The 21,263-nt window shown below is 38.7% G+C and overlaps 2 protein-coding genes across 3 annotated transcripts in view; one reads left to right on the forward strand and one right to left on the reverse strand.

The window, feature by feature from the left end:
* The window catches only part of nnt (nicotinamide nucleotide transhydrogenase), a 35,941-nt gene extending 23,555 nt beyond the window's left edge, over positions 1-12,386 (reverse strand). The window contains exons 1-11 of one of the 2 annotated variants that reach the window (XM_066645961.1): positions 12,267-12,386; positions 10,028-10,217; positions 7,601-7,830; positions 7,083-7,300; positions 5,396-5,483; positions 4,864-4,952; positions 3,613-3,800; positions 2,886-3,019; positions 2,116-2,307; positions 1,424-1,577; positions 263-424 (exon numbers count right to left, since the gene is read on the reverse strand). In XM_066645961.1, coding sequence (XP_066502058.1) covers positions 263-424; positions 1,424-1,577; positions 2,116-2,307; positions 2,886-3,019; positions 3,613-3,800; positions 4,864-4,952; positions 5,396-5,483; positions 7,083-7,300; positions 7,601-7,830; positions 10,028-10,175 — 1,603 coding nt within the window. In that variant the 5' untranslated portion in view covers positions 10,176-10,217; positions 12,267-12,386. Of the gene's footprint in view, positions 1-262; positions 425-1,423; positions 1,578-2,115; positions 2,308-2,885; positions 3,020-3,612; positions 3,801-4,863; positions 4,953-5,395; positions 5,484-7,082; positions 7,301-7,600; positions 7,831-10,027; positions 10,218-11,990; positions 12,103-12,266 lie in introns of those variants that run through there. The other variant, XM_066645962.1, reaches the window with a different exon arrangement.
* A 3,193-nt stretch (positions 12,387-15,579) lies between these two features.
* On the forward strand, positions 15,580-19,573 carry ccdc80l2 (coiled-coil domain containing 80 like 2). Its single transcript, XM_066645963.1, has 7 exons — positions 15,580-16,743; positions 17,155-17,311; positions 17,486-17,619; positions 18,044-18,201; positions 18,350-18,453; positions 18,879-18,959; positions 19,063-19,573. The coding sequence occupies exons 1-7, from the start codon at positions 15,580-15,582 to the stop codon at positions 19,389-19,391; spliced, it is 2,127 nt and encodes a 708-aa protein (XP_066502060.1). The 3' UTR covers positions 19,392-19,573.
* The last annotated feature ends 1,690 nt before the right edge of the window (positions 19,574-21,263 follow it).

Raw genomic sequence — 21,263 nt, forward strand, 5'->3', positions numbered from 1 at the left:
TTTATCCCAAAAAATAAATAATAAAAAAGACAAATTTAAGGCCATATCACCCACCCCTAGCATCAGCTACTAAACATTATCTGAAGGATATAATTACTGTGGTTTATTTGTCTGCAGGAACATGAAAGAAGTCAACAATATATTATTTGATGTAGAGGCCAACTGACATTTTAAATCACTCAAAACCTTTTCATTAGCAGCTTTTCAGGTCATTAGCTATGATGTAGAAATCTACACATGTAGTGACTAAACATATACTCACCAGAGATTGCATTTGTGACCGACATTAGGGGAGAGTGGAGGGCTGGAGTAACACCCCATACTGTATGGTATCCCACAATTCCTGCCAGGCCAAACGTTGTCACCATCTGACTGAAAGCTGCATTGGGTGCGGAAAGCCCGAGCCCAAGCAATGTGGCCAAACCTAACCAAACAAACACAACAAATTACCCATTATGTTCTGCAATGTGTTAAATCCTACTCAACTCTTCTCTATCAATAAAAGGCCAGCCAATGTTTTCTTCACAATGTGTGATCTATAGTATCTTCGGTATATGGTTAGCCAAGAGATTAAATCCCTGTCTAGCATCCTATGCTGGAAATCTTAATCTTTATTTTAAATTCCACTATATGGGTCTTTTACATTTTATTTTTTAAAGCAGATATTTATTTTTAATCCCTGACCAGTCACCACCCACGGAGTCTGATCCAGGTAAGAGGTACTGAAGGCGGAAGCAGGACGTGTGAACAATCTCCCCCACAGAGGAGCTACTACACCAAAACCCCCCAAACTTTACCACCACCAGAGCCATCCACAGCAGGGGACAGTCTTAACCCCCCCAACCTCACTTTATTATCCCCAGTTTCCTGTCATTTAGGGGTGAACAGGGTGTTAGGGAGGGGAATGAGTGCATGTGTTAGTCTGTATGTGTGTGTGTGAGAAACGAGTAAAAGAATTAGGTGATCAATTCCAACTTTAGGCTGACTCAAGTTTGTAGTGATAGCAAGCAGATAGTGAAAATCCATGAAGGAACAGGAAGATGAAATTGCATGTTTGTTTATCGGTGGGTGTTTATTTCCGTGCGAGCTGTGGGATGTCTGAGTGAAGAAGTGTGTGCTTTGATCTACGGCCAACACTGCCTCTCCTTACACAAGCACTGCTCGCTTGTCTGCAACCAATAGAATTCGTTTGACTGTATTTTTGATTTTGGGGGAAGCTTACTCTAATGAAAGCAAGAAAACAACCCTCAAGATTTCAGGATTAGCCAACAGTCTGGGCTAACAAGTAATAATACAATGGTAATTTGAAAAATAACTTCATAAATTAATAAATGAACAGTGTCTGGCTGCCCCAGGGCGATTCAAAAACCACCCTAATGAAAAGGTACACAGAGGAAAGAGGGAGATTTGCTCAGTGTTTCACCTCCAGAGTAGACCCCAGCAGTGGAGAGAGTGGCTCTGAAAGGGGAGATGCCAGCAGCCTTCTCCTTTTCCAACTCCTGGACACTTTTGGATTTGGGAGGTGCTGCTACAGGGACATTGTTGGGCTGTGGTGCAGGGAAAATCACCTTTCCGTTCTATAGACAGTGAGAGGAGACAACGCTAACTTTAGAACATTACTCAACCTCACTTTATAATGCCTGAAAAAAACTTCAGCAAAATCTAGGACTAGTAAACATTTAGTGAACTAAAAGCTTACAGTGCACAGGGACATATAAGCTGAATATACTGATATTATTAAAATTCATAGGTGTTTTCCCACATTCCTCTGGTCATTAGTAGTCAGGCTCTTATGGTAAACACAACTTGATGTACAATTCCCACATAAAACTGATAAAATGATAAGAAAACATAATACGTTTTATTATAAAATTTGGGCACAGCCGGTAAAATCACTGATATTCTAAGTGATGCACCTCTTCTTTAAAGGAAGTGTAATTTCAAATGAGCAACGAAACAAAATTTGAATAATAACAAAAATAAACATTTCACTTAATTTATTCCAAAATGACAGTTGAGGTCACAGATCAATAAAATACACACCTGCACACAGTGATTAAAGCCGCGATATTTTCATTATGACTATATCTGGAAGACTGGTCGAAACTGAAGTACCTGCATGACAACTGAACCGCGGATGACATGATCCATCGTGCCATAGTCAAAGACATCTTTCACTTCAAAGTGGAAATTCTCCTTGTCCGGGCTGATGGCACGGAGTAGTTTGATAACATTGTTGGAGTACAGGGTGCTGGACTGAGTGGGCAGACGGCTAGGAAGATCTGTGTAGCCAATGTGAGTCACACCCTGCAGAATAACAAATATGAAATCAGATAAACTAACCTGTTGTAGGTGGATTTACGAGGATTTTAAAATCATCTTAATGAAATAAGTCTCACTAACAATGTTGTCACTGTCCAAAGAAAACTATGTATCTCCAAAACAGTAAGTTTATAGGTGGAGCAAATCCATTCCAACTTTCAGTGGAAGTTAACATAAATATATAAATATATATATATATATATACTCTGTGTAATTTTGGAGCATTTCTATTGGTCTGTTTATAATGACATTTTCTGACAGCTGCTGTGTTTGAATGATGTAGTAAACATCAACAAAAACATTATAAAACACAACAAAACATTATATAACAAAAACAATATTAATTTCCTTGTTATATAAATACAATATAATAATACTCTCCATAGTACACATCATAAACTAGGTGAATCCATTCATTTATTATTGTTAAGTCCTTCCTGAGACATTTCTCATCAAAGCATTACTACATGCCTCAGGTTTATTTTAAAGAGTCTATAATTTTGCAAATACATAATAACACAGTCATATCTTTATTCACTGATTATGGTAAGTGATTTGCTCACTTTGTGTACGGTGAGCTGTCCAGGAACAGTGGTCTCAATGTTGCCTCCAGCTTCTGCAGCAAGATCCACCACCACTGAGCCATCCTTCATACTCTCCACCATGTCTCTGCTGATGAGGACCGGGGCTCTACGACCTTTCCACAAAAATATTATATATGTGTGACTTTGCGGTGCTTGATGTTTTAAACATTAATAACTACTGTCTGTAGATTCTCTGTTATTAAGTAGATCACAAACAGGTCACGAGAAAAGACAAAACTGATTATTCACAGCAGAAAGCAGCATTTTTACTAAATTAAGTAGCAATTGTTTGTTAATCTGTGTTATTAACTGGCTGAAGCAAATGTATTAACATTTGTGGCATGTAAGAAATGCAGGCTACTCTGACAGAAAAGCACAACTCTTATAAATGTCAGCTTTCTTAGAAATGTAATGCTTTCTGAGACCAAGAACTCAAGTATTTTCCAAATAGACAAAGCTGCATAATCTTCCAATGTGCTTTCTTTAAACAACGTAATCAAAAGCATTAGGTGTCCTTAAATGTCAGTATTGGGGCAAGTTTACAGGCCGAACAAGATGCTGGGAACTACTTTGTTTGCCAGATGACTTTTTCTTACTAAAGCCAGCTGTTGAAGGGAACGTAGAGAGAGCTGAATTTGTTGTTGTAACTCTCCGACCTAACTAATCAAAAAGATTAAAGGGAGAATGAGCATGACCATGTGCCTACCAGGGATGAGGGCAGTACTGATGAGGATGTCAACGTCCAAACACTGCTTGGCAAACAGCTTCATTTCAGCCTCGATGAATTCTTTGGACATTTCTTTAGCATAACCACCCTGGCCTTCTCCTGACTCCTTCACATCCACCTCCAGCGGCTCGGCTCCGAGGGACTTAAACTGCTCTAGGGCTGCAGCTCTGAGAATGTGAAAGTTGAACATCGTGAGGACACTTAAATGACCATGCCATCACCATGTCAAATATTACCAGAGGTATCTTGGCATTCCAACACTATCTGAACAGCAAAGTTTACGTTAAGATCTTTCATAACATATGCAACACTGCCGTCCAGTGGCAGCACACCAGTACTACTGCAAAAGTGGCCAGGCAAATTTGTAAAAACAAATGTGCAAGGGGCAATACTAAAGACTGTAGCTTACTAGGCCTTGACTACAATTTTAGAACTCTTTGATTAGTCACCTACAGCTTACTGTCTCACTTAATCTGCAAGTATGATCACATCACTGTGCCAAATAAAGACACTGCATAATGATCTTATCATCCGTTTCATAGCTGTTGTGTTTCAAAATATGCTCAGTTGTTTACACCGCCTGATAAAGGTTTCTGTGTAACACATCCACCAAATTTCTTACATTATTGCTCTAACACTTCCTCTATAATATTATAAACAACTTAATCTCACTTTATAAAAAAACCATTGGTCTTTAATGGTTTGGTCATTATCATACATTTTAGAAAGACAGCTTAAGCGGCAATCAGTGAAACCTCACCCCTCTCTTACAGTTAAAAGAATGTATTTCAAAATGAACATTAAGCACTGGAACATGCCCCAAGAACATAAACTACTACACAACTTGCATTTTTATTGACAAAGATTTTGAGAAAGATTGAATAAATTGCTGAAGTATTTTATGCAAAAATCAGACAACTAACAAGAAAGTTACATTTTGTTAAAACATATTTCAGACTCCAGTAAATATTTGATGTTACACAAACCAACATTTACATATAAGCCCCTATTCAGCTAACAGCAGTTTAGCTTCCCCCACTTATAATTCATTTATTTTCAGGCAAAACTGCTTTTTAAATGTCACAATATTAGGTGGAAATTTTGATGCAGGATACATTTACAGGAGCCTTTATGGAAATCAACACTATTGAAACACTGGTTGTCTTTCAAACACATTATCTAATTAGATGCACACTGTATACCTCATGCCAACTGGTGATACCTTCTTACCGTGTGTCAAAGCCCCTGACGATGGCACCCATCGCCCTGGCAGTTCCTGCAGCAGCTAATCCTGCCACACCACCTCCAATGATCAACACCTTAGGCAATGAAAGAACAAATTTTACATGACAGATTTTGCAAACAAACACGACACATTTACATTTGTTTGCAAACCTCGACACAGGTTGGTAAAATGAGGATTTGCACATGGCATTAGTATGTCAGGAGGAAAATGATTTATTTCACTGAAAATGTTGTATTTGTAAAACATATTTGCTGCTTAAGTGTCATATATTAGAAAAGTCACATATGCATTTGCAACAATTGAGTTCTGTGTTCTGTGTCAGACATGCTGTGTGCATTAGACAGTCAGGTTTTGCCAAGAGTATGTTATTTAGAAAATAGGTTCTGTTTATTCGTGACGCTTTGGCACTAAATTAACCTCATAACAGTGTCATTCAGGTGAAAAAACAACATTATTTTTACAGTTGCAGAAGAGGATATAACGGATATTGTTAAACGTAAAGGGTCTACAATGTACCTTTGCCGGGGGAACCTTTCCTGCAGCAGTGATCTGTCCAGTGAAGAAGCGTCCAAAGTGGTTAGCTGCTAGGACCACAGCCTTGTAGCTGCCAAAAAAAAAATAATAATAATAAAAAGATAAAATAAACAAATAAACACAGAGCCAATTAATCACGCCTGCAGGCTGACTACAGAAATCATATTTGTGTTACGAAGCATACTAAACTTTAATATAGTATTCTGCAGACAAATAAAAATATAATATACTTCAAAATACTTAAAAAAAGGCATGTAAGGGTTAAACCTACACATTCACATGACACTACACAATACAGCTTGCTTTTTTGTTTACAGCTCAGAATAACAGCTTATTAAATCTCATTTTCTCAGGTTCCAAAAACATTTAATGATGTGAATCATAGAATATGACCAGCTGGATTTTTGTTTTGTATGTTTTCACCAAACACCTTGTTTATAACAACTGACTCCATCGACTGGCCAGAGTTTTGCAGCTGTACATTTGTTATAACTGCTGCATGGGCAGCCAGCTACATCCCAAATAGGATTTTGCCTGCTGTAGTGTATTGACACCCAGTATCTCAGGTACAAGATATGCACAGAATCTCAGAAAAATCATGACCATTTAACCATAGCATGATAATCATTTAACCATAACATGGTTTCACTTAGCATAACCATATATACATAGTTACTTAGTACTATTGTTTTCACAAACATAGACCAGTACAGTGCTAACAAACCACTAACGTTCATGTTCGGTTTTGTGTCTATTCAACCTTGGTGTCTTTGAAACATATTTTACTAGGACGTCCGCGTTCATTTCCATTAATGTGTAGATAACAGGATTGTCAGCAGAAGCTCTGCTGCTGTTTTTCTTTTGCAAAGAAAACTTTACTGTAAAAACAAGCGTTGTCCTGCTTTGCAAGTTGTCCTGCTTTGCCAGCCATGCTACATTACATTGTGTAGTAGCAGACTAATTCACGAGGTGAGGCCCTGACTAGTCTGAATGATGCATGATTTTTACTTTTCATTACTTAAGCTTGTCAAAATGATTCAACATAATAACTGACAAAAAAAGACTATTAAATTGGACTTGAGTTGGACCAGAAGGTGAGACACTGGTGGATTAGGCAAACACTACAAATTAATACAGGAAGCCATCAAAATTTATTGAGTAAGTGGACACAATTTTAGAACTCTTTGATTAGTCACCTCCAGCTTACTGTCTCACTTAATCTGCAAGTATGATCACATCACTGTGCCAAATAAAGACACTGTATAATGATCTTATCATTCATGTTTCATAGCTGTTGTGTTTCAAAAAATGCTCAGATAATTACACCGCCTGATAAAAGCTTCTGTGTAACACATCCACTGAATTTCTTACATTATTGCTCTAACACTGCTTTGCCAGCCATGCTACATTAAATTGTGTAGTAGCAGACTAATTCACGAGGTGAGGATCTGACTAGTCTGAATGATGCATGATTTTTACTTTTCATTACTTAAGCTTGTCAAAATGATTCAACATAAATACTGACAAAAAAAGACTATTGAATTGGACTTGAGTTGGACCAGAAGGTGAGACACTGGTGGATTAGGCAAACACTACAAATTAATACAGGAAGCCATCAAAATTTATTGAGTAAGGCACAAGGTGCAAACAATCTAACAGACAAACTCACCCAGCTATGTTGGCCATGGAGCTGAGAGCATCGTAACCCTGGGCAATGGTGACACGGGGCACCTGGTCCATGGCCAGCACAGTGGCCTTGCGTTTAGCAAGTTGCTCCATCAGTTCAGAATTCTGAGCAGGATAGATGAAGCTCACCAGAGTGGCTCCTTCCTTCATCAATTCAGTCTCATGGACACCCAAAACTGGATTCAGGATGGGGGCACGAACCTGGAAAGCAAAAGAATAAATGTATTCTGGTCTGCATACATTACTTCAGTATGTACGTTTGTTCAGTAGGTCATACGCCATACTTATAAACTTACAATAAATCATATGATGGGGTTAGAATGTGCTATTTGTGCAAGTGCATTAAGTCTGTTCCAAACTATCAGACATCAGAAAAAATAAACTGTGTAATAAGTGCTGCATGTCATCAATATTTCATAATAGAATTTGGCTACATCGACCATCATTACTGAGCACGTTTCAGGTCTCACATTCCCCTGCAGCCAGGGTAAAACTACCCACCTTGAGCACAATGTCAGATGCTAGAACATCTCTGACGTCCTTCACTGTTGCTCCGACTTTAGCGTACATCTCGTCTGGAAACTTTGCAGCCTCCCCAGCCCCGGACTCCACCACGACATTAAAACCCTGTTTAATGAGAGCGTCCACTCCCGCCGGCGAGAGTGCCACACGAAGCTCATTTTCAAAGATCTCTTTGGGAACACCAACTGTTAGTTGCTTGTAAGGAATACCTGAAGAAGAATAGCAAAAATAAAATACAAGGGTTAAAAGGCACAGAGAATAGCCCAAGATCAGCAATGTAACTGATATCCATGTCTCATTAATTCAGTCAGCAATACTACATCACTGTCTAATAAGGTTGGTGAGAAACAGAATCCACTGAATGTAAATATTAAAAGTGTAAGACAAACTGGATTAGAATAACAATGAAATTCCTAAAAGAAAACTAAATCAAAAGGAAACTTCTGTTTCAATCCAAAGCTTAAAAACAGCCGTTTCCGCCGTGTAAGCTACTTTTTGCCTTTAACAACCTGCCTTAAAGAAATCCACTGATTTACATTGTAGCAAATCAATAAAATGCACTTGGCAATCTCAAATCTTCCTTGGATTCATGGGATAAATGTAGTTCCAAATGTCATTCACACAGTGAAATGTAATGCGGAAACTAATTTCAAATTCTGATACAAATCATATACAGCATAAAAGTAGACTATGTATACTGGCAGCAAGTTAATTAAAGGGTCCATCTTCAATGTCTTTGAATGGATAAGATCTGGAAGAGCAAAACAGCTTTAAAATAATTTAAAAGAAATTTGGAATAAACTTGATAAACCAGGCAGCTCTGACTCATCTTTCTGACTCCGAATTCACACAAAAGGTCAGAGAGGGCAGAATAAAATTAAGCCATAAAAAAATTAAGAGCTTAACATAAGCGAAAGTCCAAAAGACACCTTTGCAGTTAACAGGCAGTCACTGACTTTCAATGAAACGTTCAAAACTTTTGGGTGAGTGTTTACAAACCAAAATAAAAACTGTAACTAGGTCTGCTTTGCTGCAATCTATGAATGACAGAGAAGCTCTCTTTTGAGTCTGTGCAATTCATCAGAACATTCCAGACTGCAGTACAACCTGCATACAATCACACTTTTAAGGGTGTAAAGGGTTCATTTCATAAGACTGCATTAGATCTTGTCATCATACTGGAATATGTCATGACAGACAGTATCAAGAGGCTCTGCAAAATGGTGGCTTTGGAAAAAGCTGATTAACTGTGGAAAATTCCACCACATCCTTCCTGCCATAAAAAAAGGCATATAAGAGTGAATCACAGCATTACGTCAGGTGAAACAACCTACTGCAGACTGCAAGGTACTGCACAACAGGTATCTCTCTCAAACACATTTCACGTACATTGTAGGTTGAGGGTTAAATCTAGGGACAGGCAAATTGGAGGATATCTTCTATGTGATAACATCAAAGAGCTGTGTGATTGTAGTTTTTTGCCAATTAGAGTAAAGTTTAGCTTGTTTGCTTTGTAAACTGGGCATTGTTAAGGAGCCTTGCCAAATGCAGTCTTCCAACGAAGATCCAAAACAGAAGGTTCAAACTAACCTACTGTTAAATATCATTTTCTGGTGCTTTCTATCAATGTTTGCCATGAGCCTCTCTTCTCCCGAGTGAGAATCATAATCCTGGCTCTGAACTCAGATGGTATGCTGCCAGAAATAGCCAGTCAGACCCAGCTGTCATTACCATTCCTACGCGGCACAAAGAATGTCATCCATTAATGGCCAGCGTCCAGTACACCCACCTTGTAGCCAGGCAGCAGATTTGCATATACTACAATGGACACTTCATTCATTTGCTGCCAGAAAGAGCATAGGGGCAGGTAATAGTGGCAGAACATACTCATGGCGGGGCAGGGCTTAGTCATGAGACACCATGACCTTGGGTAGGAATTTTGTCTGTTTACAACTAAAACCAGGAAGGGTACTTTTAGTTTTTAAGCTATTTTGACTTCCTTGCACAAGGAAAAACCCAAGGCTTTAGCCTACCAAGGAGTTTGTCTTTAAATAGAGCTGACTTCCTGCTACACTGAGAGGAAGGATTTATCAAGGACACCTAAGTGTTAGGTAGATCAGACTTAATATCAAAGCTTATAATTAAACCATAGTTTGAAACTTCTGCACAATAACCTTCATTCATGTATATATATATATATATATATATATATATATATATATATATATATATACATATACATATATATATATATATATATATATATATATACATATATATATATATATATATATATATATATATATATATATATATATACATATATATATATATATATATATATACACATACATACATACATACACACATACACAACTTTCCAGATGACACACAAGTGCTTTTTACCTGGGCTTGCAGCACGAGTAAGAGCTTGATGAGTCCTAAAGAATCGCACACAAGGTGTTTTCACAGTTGAAACACCCTGCAGCTTGGTGACCCCGGTGAAGAAGGGGCTGGAGCAGGTGCTGGCCACCACACGCAGTAGAGTCGCCATGGGACACACGAGGAGGAGCTGTGCAGCCAGACGACCCTCCCCCTGCACAAAGAGAATGAGCGTGAGAGTGGAGTCAGGACCCACCAATCTATCCCAGCATGCCCCACCACGCTGGCCTAGCTGATCCTCCTTGAGGTCACATATTCATGAAACATACACAAACACACATACAGTCACACAGGCCTTGGTGTGTCCATATGCCCTTGCCTGTATACTGAGTTCATTAGGAAATAATAAAAGTGTACATATTATGCAACAGGTCACTTTCCTCTTTTTAGACACTTCTTACACTGTCGTGAAAAAGTTTGATCTATTCACTGATCAAATATACGTAGGTCTGAATAATACACACCTACTCTAACCTTAAAATGAATGGTTTGATGGGAAATTCTCCATACACCTCTAGGAAGTCTGGTACCTCTAAAAATGACCTCACTGAAGGTTATTACTTTAAACTGGATTAAATACAAACACAGTGCCTGAAAACACAGTGTCTTGAAATAAGATATTTATTATTAAACATATCCAGAGAGGTGTTGTAAGGCAAACAACAATAAGGGGTACAAACGTTTTACAGACAAACTGTAATTCAAAATTCCAGAAGTCTCACACTCTTGTCATTTTACAGTAACTGTTGCATAGTGTGAAAATTACAATTTTCTTTTTATTTACAGAAAACCCTGTACATTAAGTTATTTGGAAATAGCTTTCACAAGCATGTTCATCAACTTGTTCTGTTCTTGGGGATAATATTGTAACTAGAAGTACGTGTGAGTTTTTGTTTGGACAACTATGTTGTTTCTGATGTCAGTAATTGTGCATTAATAAGATTTGTTTTAAGAAAATGTCATTTCTAACACAATTGTAAAATGACACACACACACACATATGTTAGAGTCAACTGTTGGTTTTAGTTAGTAAACATAACAAATGCAATATTTGTTTAGTAGATATTGTGAGCCCTGAGTACCATTACCACATGAACAAGTACATTTCTCTAAAATGAACCATTTCACATCAAAATAATTTGAAAGACTGGAACACATTTTAAAAGCTGAGTTACGCATAACTTAGAAAATGTGGTGGAAATGTCCCTTAACATTATAATTTATTTTACACTAAATCTTCACTCATTAGCACGTTTACAAAAGACCACGTGGACCTCATTTAAAGCAGAGAGAGGGAATCACATGCCCAGCAATCTCATAATAAATCGATAAACAACCTTAACACAATCAAAGGTAAGTGCTGCAGCTTCCAGCTCCTGATCTAACGAAGCACCACGTCAGCAGATATGCAGCAAAAACACATATCTGCACCACAACACAGCTGGCCAGCTAATTTCTCCTAACACTCGTTTACGTACCGCGAGCAGGGCACATTATTCAGCTAAGAACACTGCAAACAAAAACAAAGTAAAAAATTAAAAAAAGGCAAACATATCGTCTCTCCTGCGCTTCTAACTCCTCAAAATGAAAATAATAAAAAAAAACTTCCACTTGGACTTATTCTATGAGTCTGTTGTTCTTTTATTTTTAAATCAGGTTCGTATTTTTTCCCCTTTCCACCTTAAATAGTGGAGTAGTTCCATTGGAGCGCCTGAATGAACCGTTAACTCCCGCTCCATTTAAGGTGGAATGGGAAAACATGCAGTACAACCCACTACAGCTTCATTCTTTAGCCAGCGATGCTAACTACCCATTAAATCACATTCATTCATACATGTAATTATAAGCTGAGCCGGCAGCAGAGAGAACAAACACAGCACAGCTCAAGGGCAAATTAAACACCTCTGCACCGCCTAAAATGAATTACCAGGGCTCGACAGGACTTGTCGATTCTTAAACGTGCCGATTTTTGTAGATAGTTAAGGCGGTAAAAGAGACTGCTATCTGCCGGAGATTCTGAATGGAGGGCGGCCGCTGCAGCTGCAGCTGCACAACAACTCGTTAACGCTACACAGCTACATCTAAACAAACACACACACGGATTTGCTCCAATTACAGTGAATCATATACACATTTCATTCAATGCACTTAAGATTTAGAAAGCGGTTCTGAAGTAGAAAAAACGCCGTGTTTAGGCACTGACCTTTAGCGAAAGCGCTTTAATACAGAGCGGAGAAACCCGGCCTGCTGCCACCCGGATGAAAAAGGTAGTCGTACATTTGTGTTAGGTCTAAAAGGCTCAATCTCAAATTGAGCCCTACTCCCTATCTAGTGCACTGTGTTAGATAGGAACTATCGGGTTATTAAACAACCAGGACGTGGTATCTCATGGTATCATTGTATTCCTGCATAAACCCTGGTTTTAAGACCAGCGTCATTCACTATGTAGTTTGCAGACCGTTAACTGTGATTGAACCATAGTGTTAGCTCCAACCGCATATTACCGAACTAAATAGTGCACTAAAAACTAGTGCAGTCACATTAGAAGTCCATTCACTGGTATAGTATGTGTAGTGAATGAGAAAGCGGTTTAAATCGCAGCCGAAACCTGGCTAATAGCGGGGATAAAAGTACCGCTGTTTGAGGGAATATAAAGGAATACATTATGTTTGTTAATGAATCAATTATTTTGCAATACTTTTGGCCATATAGTGTTCGTATGATAATACCAAGATGATAAGAACAAAAAACCAAAAGCAGACTGTTAGTGTCCAATGAAAGAAGTGCATACACTTGGCAAACTGACAGTCAGTTAAAGCCTATATCTAAAATCTTCTATTTTATTAGTGTAAAAACACAATAGGCCGAAATAGGACTCAGTGTAATACACAGCATATGATACACACTTTGACATCTGCACAAATAACATTCTGCTATAAAGTGTATGGATTTATATATGTTACATGTATCTATATTTACATATTTATTTGTAAATATTAATAATATAAATATTGAAAATACATTATTAGTATCTAATGCATTATTATGTATTCACTGATCCTGAAAAGATAAACGGAAACATTTCTCTGAGGTTTTGGATGGAGGTCCATTACTCTAGAGAGCAGATATCCACAGCATGTGACCTTTCTTAAAGGTCATGGGTCAACTTCTCCAGAGCATTCTCATTTAATTCCATATTTTTCTACAGCGATAATAAAAGTCATTCTTGCACAACTAACTGTCTATCCCAAACTGTGTAACTTAAAGTAGGTGATTTCACTTATTTAAAGGAATGTTTACAAACATTTGGATTCTTACTTATTGTGAGTAGACACCTGTCCAGCAGGAGGCGCTCCAAGACCAGGGCTCTCCAATCAGGGCCTGGAAGTTTCATTCAGTTTAATATTTATGGCTCAGTTGAATACATGGAGGTTGTTTGATATAAACCATGAATAATACGAAGTTGTGCAGTTCTGTTGTGGAGCTCTGTGTGTGTTAAACCAGACCCAGATTTTTTTGAAATAAAATGGGAAACAAGTACAGAGCAGTGAAACTCAGTATAGAGCAGTGAGCACCTTCTGATACATTCGTTATGAGTTTGCATGGCTTTTGCACAGCATTTCACAACTAATCACCCATCATCAGCAACTGCTTTCACAAATGATCTACTGGCAGAATGCAATCGAATCCTCACAGCACTGTTTCATAATGAAATGCATGACACCTTTCTAGAAGAGTAGAATCAGTTACTCTCAGAAAATCAATACTAAAATAAAACTAAACAAGGATTCATTGTGTGCTGATTTTAGCAGCCCCTCTCATGTCTGTTTAACTGATTCCATTTGTGGAATGCGTAGGGACTGTGGCTGTAAACCATTAGCTCTCAGGGTAGATGCGCATGTCTAGTTGCCCCTAGGTCTTGTGTGTGTTCCTACCTGGAATGTGTACTCTCAGCTGAACAGGAGTGAAATGACTGTGAAGCCCGTATTTCCTTGTTTTCAATCTCATGTCTGTCGGCCAGACTGTACTGCTGACTGCCAACTGAACTGATCATGAACACCAACCAAGACAAAAGAGGAAATCACCCAGTCTCATGGTTAGCAAACAGGGACTTTCACCCAGAGCTTTATCTTGATCGGGGATGCCCAGTTTTTGGTGTTGAGAAGTTTACAAATAGTAGAAGGAGAAACGTTTCAAATGTAGGAGTGCTTTTTAAATATATGTTCATTATTTTACTAAAACAATTCTTTAGGAAAAACCATATCAAAGGAAAGATACAGTATACAATATAAGTTTGCTCTCACACAGAATGAGGTGGGTGGGGATAGTGTAGCTTTGTGGTAAGCCAATTCATTCATTCATTAAGTCAGTCAGTAAGTAAGACTGACAGTCAGTATGTGTGATATTTTTTATCCTGATCAGGATGCCTATCAGGAACCACTGGGTGCAAAGCAGGAACACATCCTGGACCAGGGGCCAGTCTTTCACAGGGAATCACGCTCACACCGGAGGGCAATTTCACACAGCCAGTAAACCAACCAGCATGTGCTTTTGGATTGTGGGAAACACATGGAAAACTCCACAGACAGTGAGCAGAGGTGCGGCTGCTACACTTGTCTCTTACTGTAATTTGGAACCTCTTAAAGCAACACTAGGAAACCTCTTAAAGCACCACTAGGTAAGATTTGACATTTTTGCTTCTGGGCTCCCCCTACAGTTGCAGGGTGCCATTCAGATTTACAGCACTTTACTGAAATTAAGGGCGAGGGTGTGGGGGGGTTCCTTCCCTCCCTCCTCCAAAAGTTACATAGTACAGTTTCTCCCCAATAGAGGTCAATTGAAAATCATGGTAATTTTGAAGCTGTAATTTTTTAAGGTAAAAACACTACCTTATGTAGTTTGAAATAAGTAAATATAGTAATAAAACGAGGTAGATAAAGTACTAAAGTTTGTTATTATGCTGGAAATCCCTCAAATAAACTTCAATGGTGATATTTCATCATTATGGAAATGCTGAAGTGTTGTGTTAAGCAGATTCTAGAATTAAAAGTGCAAGCACAGGAGGGGAAGCTGAAGTGAACTTCCTAAATTGTGTAAGTTTCTCCTCTAAAAATTCATACTTTGACTGAGGTCATAGACTTCATTTGGATTTACATGGAAAAGAAAACATATGGAAGGGTTGTTGCTAGAGGTGAGAAGAAGGCTGTGCTAAATAACGTTGAAGTTGAAGTCCCATAGCTTGCAGAGGCTCAGGTTTCATCTACCCCCCCACCACCCCCTCCCCTTTCTCCCACTTTTGCTCAGCCTTCCCCACATTCTATGTAGAGTTGTGGACTATGAAGACACGGCACATGCTGCACAAGTTAGAATCTCTGAAATTCCAGAAGTTTCTTGGATGGTAATGTAAACCAGAAGCTGCTTTTCCTCCCTGTGCCTCTTCAAAGGTCTGGTTAGTGGCAGATAGAGTTACAGAGGGAAGCCTTCTGTTGAGTGGTGGTGCTTATTACTCTGGGGAAATGCAGCATCTGTGGATAGTCCTGGCTGGGCTTGTCTTGTGGAGTTGCAGCACAGTGCTGTCAGCTAAAACAAGCAAGAACAGGCAGCGGTCTAAAGCGAGACATGAACCCGTGGGCCTCCAGGAGCCTGCTGGAGCAGATGAAGGTGCCGAGACGGACCCTGAAAGGGCTTCGGACATGGATTTCTTGGCAGATTTTGCTGGAAAAAAGCGCTTATGGGTGATCAGCGCCCTGTCCTACAGCGATAACTACTTACAGATGATGCAGAAGCAGATCAAAGAGTCGGAGGGTCTCAACTGTCGACTTGCGGATAGGGACACTCTCATCGTGACCATCATCCAGAATGCCATGATGGAGGGCAAAATCCTGCGCACCACAATGCAGGGCCAGGCCACAGAGGAAGCTTTGGATTCAGATATAGTCACTAAGCTGCTCCATTACCTGGAGCTGGAACACCAGACCTTCTCCATGTTGATCCTGAAGAAGAACTTGAAGGTCAGCGTGAGGTTCCCTTACCCAGTGCGTGTGGAGGCCATCCTAGAGGCCATAGATCAGCTCCCTTTACGCAAGCTGGAGAAGTTCACCAGGAAAGGGCTTCAGAGATGCAAAATCACCAAGAGACGTTTAGTGGTGAAGTCCTCAAGTTCAACCAAAAGACGCATCTTCAGTTCCCAGAAACAAGGCAATGTTACATCCATGGTTCCAGTGCCACAACAAGCTGCAGACCAAAAGACAGTCATCAAAGACAAAGTCAAGGACATCCTCAGTGGACGCTCCAGGTTTGTCATCCGTAAAACCATGCCTGAGAGCACCACCGGAGGTAAGACATTCACCGCAGCAAAACCCTCCACAAACAAAGAGGTGAAGAAAAAGCCAGAGCGTCAGAAAGAAAGCACAGAAGGTGGAGGGACTAAAGAAGCAGATGAAGCAGGGAAGAGACAGGACTCTGCTGCTTCTACAGTGGATAAAAGTTCAGGGGATGTAGAAAGCAAAAGAGAACAAAGAGTTGAGAACTCGAAATCCAGAAAGAAAGGGAAAGGGAAAAAGGATGGAAAGAAGAACAAGAAGGGGAAAAGAGGAGGGAAGAAGTCCCAGCATGAGAGCGAAGACAAGGCAGCCCTCAAAGAGTTTATAGAAAAACTGAAGGGCAAAAGAAGACTTCTTGTAAGTAGATATTTCGGTGTTCATCACAACACACAAGGTACGTCCATGTGGAGCTAGTTCTAGACTGAGGTTTTGTGGTTTAAAGACTAGGAAATCCCCTTCTGATGATGTATTTTAAAGTTTTTTCTGCAGTAACACAGCTGCTAACAGTTGTATCTATCAGCTTTTGGGTCAGTGTCTAACAGTCAGGATTCACTGACCAGTGATTCGCTGGTTACATTAAGTGTTTGCATAATGCATGCAGAGTAACGTAAAGAGAGACTGTGTGTGGATGTCAAAAATCAAAAACAAAAACAACCCAATAACACGCTACAGAATACTGCATGAAACATGTTAGCACGGAATGCAAGTTTAAATACATTTGTATGTATTTATATAATTTTTTTTTTATATAATATATATATGATGCAGGTAATTTCTTCCCCCAGTGATGTCTCCAGACAGTACATTCAACAGAGGGATGAAAATGAGCTGCACAACTGTGACTTTGCCTTGCGGAAGGTTACAGTCCTTTCTATCCTGGGCTCAGAACAAAACCCTACTTTGCGTCTGCAACATTATCAGCAAGGTAAATGAGTAATTCGTTCACAGTGTAATCCTTTACTCTGTGTATGCATGGTCTTGTTTATAGAAGACTGTAGGCCATAAGTTCAGTCTTGTTCTATTGCTTCATTTCTGGCTGATGACCCTGAAATATCCATTTCTAAACATACCTGCACACCTTTTTTTTTTTTTTTTACAGAGGGAGATCCACCACTGCCTTCACTGCCAGACAATTTCAAAAATCCGGATTTAATTAGTCAAATCCGGAAGGAATATGGGCTCACGTCCAAGGAATTTTCAATGGTGGTGGCGGATTATGACATGACACCTAATGTAAGAAGAACCTTTTATCTATCTTTACAGAGACTTGCTTACTGAGATATACACTGTGTCCAAATATTTGTAGACACTAGTGAATCCTGCTACTTTAAAGCAACACTAGTAATTTTACATTAATATTACAGCTTCAAAATCACTGTGATTTTTCACTGACGAGAAACAGGGAAAATAGCCTCTGCCTCTGTCATTGCTACTTTGGGCTCAGTGCTGCAAAAACTGCACTATTTAACTTTTGAAGGGTGTTTCTGTATTTGTGCCCCTAAATTCATCATTCAGCACCATTGCCTGACCTCACTAATGATCTTATGGCTGAATGCCATCAAATCCTCACAGACGTATTCCAACACCTAATATGTACAGCTTATATAGTACATTACATTCAGCGAGACTTCAACTTAATCTGTTCTTGTGTTTTCAGCTTCAGAAAGTTTTTGACTTACCCTCAGTGCCATCAGCCATTATAAGTTTCATAGACAGCTTCCAGTCACGTCAGATGGAGAAAGTTGAGGAGAAGAAATCTCCCTCACCCTGTGCACCAGCTGAGAAAAACAACGAAGCAGAAAACTCACTACTTAGGTAGATGTACAGATATATCTTTGATTTTGGATAAAATGATTGTTAAAGTAAATAGTGTAAAAATATTTTATTCAGAGCAATTTCTATTCTTTCATTTGTGATTAAACCAAATGTACATTTCAAAAATATGATCTAATATATGTTTTAGGTTCACATCTAAGAGAAGGCTTTTAATCATTTCTGCCTCCACTGAGGATGACTACTCTCTCCATCAGCAGCTTCTGGCTCTAAATGGACAGGAGTGTCCAATGGGTAAGAGTGACTCTTATTTTGATACACACTCCTGAACTGCTCACTTAAAGTATTTTGCTAGCTAAGAAGCTAAACACCTCTAGCAATGAAGTTTAAGTATTTAAAATATAATCAAAAGTAGACGTATGTTACATGAATGTGTCATACATGGATGTATTGTGAATCCCATGGAAGGTTGAGCAGGAAAAAAGCAATGCTTTTAAGATTTAAACTAAAATCTATAATCTATAAGAACAGTATGGAATTGTATGATATTTAACATCATAATATTGGTAGATAATGTAAATGTAATGTAAGTAAAATATTTACACTGTATGATTTACCTATTTCTGACTTTTAAAAAAAATCAGCATGGTATTTGAAATTTAAAAAACGTTTTATTAAAAATATGTGTAAAATAATAATTTCATATTCTCATCTTTCAGGTATTCGTCATTTTGCATTGTTGAAGTTAATAGGCAAAGGACCAGCAGCCTCAGGCACCGTTGAACTATTTCCACTGAATGGTAAATAAATTAAAAAAAAATCAATGAACACCTTTATCAAAGCTGTGACCAATTTCAGTGAAAACTTTGCAGAATAATCATCCCTCTGTCTCTTGTTCTTTAGGCAAAAGTCAGACAGAAAAGGAGACCCTTTCTCCTGATGTAGTAAGGAATCTGCAAGATCAGCTAAAGATCAACAGGGACTACTTCAGTATGCTGGTCGTGGGTAAAGACGGCGACGTTAAAGCTTGGTACCCCTCCCCAGTGTGGTCCATGGCCAATATCTATGACCTAGTTGACTCCATGGAGTTACGTCAACAAGAGGAGAAGATGCAGCAGAGCATCGGCATTCATTGTCCAGAAGACAGTGGCGGAGGTGGTGGAGGGGATGGTTACCACGGATATCCAGAAGAGACTGAGGACAGATATTTATACCGTCAATCAGAAGACTAAACCCATATTGCAGCATGTATACATATATACAGCTGTGAGAAAAAGATCTGGAATCTTTTGGGATGTCTGTCTGAGCCTTATCTTTATAATAATAATAATAATAATACAAAAATTGTAAGAGTTTTAAGTAAAATACACCATTATATTTATGGCTAAGAAGTATATGACCACATATTTTAAATACTACCTGCATAATGACAAACATCTCTGACTGAGGGTTCTGTAACTGCCAATCAGCTGTTTGAATTCCTGAGTATTTTGGGGTTGTTTTACTCAGCCAAACATAGTACTTCAGAAGAACAGAGGTCAGGCATTTATTTCAGCTATTCTCAAACATGGATTGTCTGATCCACTTTATGTTTCAAGACCCAAGTCCGATTTTAGGACTTTAATTAAAAGACATCTATCCTGATTTTCTCCTGAAGAATTTATGGCTACAACTTCAGTGATTGCAAAAATAAGATAACACATCTGCTGTTGTCTGAAGTCAATTTACTTTATGAACAACTGGTGTAATCAACCATATTCTAGCCTTGTGACAAAAGTTTGACACTCCTCCAACATGCTTTGCAGCTAAGATAAGCTTTTATTGAGGTTTATATGTAGTGGTTCGTTTTCTCTAAACAATGTTGATTACATTGAACAAAGATCAGTTTATCAGTGTTCTTCTTACAATGTGTATATATGAACACAGATTTTATTAACTGTAAGATATATGTACAGACACTTAGCGGTTGACAGGGGATTTTATGTGGCAACTGTTGTGAAATTCCCATTCCTAGGGAGTGTATCACTATATATGAATTATTAAAAAACATAATTTTATCCTATGCAGATAATTTGGAACATTACGACCACCTCCTTGTTTCCACACTCACTCATATGCCATGCTCTTAGCGCTGCTGTCCATCCAGGAGAGTTGTTCTACTAGTTCTACAATTACAGGCTGTAATCCATGTGTTGCTCTGCATATTTTTGTTTGACCCCTTCACCTTGACCTTGTCCTTCAATGCTCAGGACCCCTCAGTGTCACTGCTGGACTGAGAATAATCCACCAACCAAAAACATCACGCCAACAGCGTCCTGTGGCCAACGACAAAGGACTAGAATGATGTCTGACTCTACAGTTAAAAGGTGGACCACTGAGGTACATGTGTCTAACCGAGTGAACAGTGTTTAAAAACTTCAGCAGCAAAGCTGTGTCTGATCCACTCTTACCAGCACAACACAAACTAACACACCACCACCTCTGTAGATGCAAATGCAGATATTTTCAAATACATTTTCACCTCTGAGCAACTGACATCCTGAGGTAAAGGAAGTGAGGAAGTAGAGTATTAGGAAAGTGTGAATATGTCCATGTATAGCTTCCCACCACATGCAAATGCATGTTTACTTCCTTATCATTACAGTCTTTCATTTAAAATCTAAAAACTTCAGTTCAATTTTCCTTGTTTAAAAAAGCTTACATAATGTACTTTAAACAAATCACACAGCTCTACAGTAGACGGGTTTAACATGGGAGTGACAGTGATGCAAAAAAATACAATTTCATCACACCCTCTCCACAGTGTGAAAGTTTCCATTCTGTAAACATAGTGTACACAGGAGCTGTGGGGGTCGTTTGGGTGGCTGTTGGAATTGTTTTTGCAGTAGTTTTTGTCTAAAAAAATAAAAATGAATTCACCACTGTAAAGAAATGGTCCGTGTTATTTAAATAACTTTATTGTTCTTACTGCACATTTGTTCTATATAAGTCGAAAAATATCTTTACATAATTTATAAGCACTGATAATGTAAAAACATGGTAAGTTTAAATATATTAGGTCAAAGTTTTCACAGCCTCAACAGAACAGATCCATCTTACATCAC

The sequence above is a fragment of the Hoplias malabaricus genome, chromosome 15 (assembly GCF_029633855.1).
Source record: "Hoplias malabaricus isolate fHopMal1 chromosome 15, fHopMal1.hap1, whole genome shotgun sequence".
In the NCBI taxonomy this organism is placed as follows: domain Eukaryota; kingdom Metazoa; phylum Chordata; class Actinopteri; order Characiformes; family Erythrinidae; genus Hoplias; species Hoplias malabaricus.

Bases quoted from the DNA above. Each gene is read 5' to 3' on its own strand.
- ccdc80l2 (XM_066645963.1), top strand. From the start codon at position 15,580: ATGCAGCATCTGTGGATAGTCCTGGCTGGGCTTGTCTTGTGGAGTTGC. The intron at 18,202-18,349 runs GTAGATGTACAG...TATATGTTTTAG, and splicing joins GCAGAAAACTCACTACTTAG to GTTCACATCTAAGAGAAGGC. The intron at 18,960-19,062 runs GTAAATAAATTA...CTTGTTCTTTAG, and splicing joins TGAACTATTTCCACTGAATG to GCAAAAGTCAGACAGAAAAG.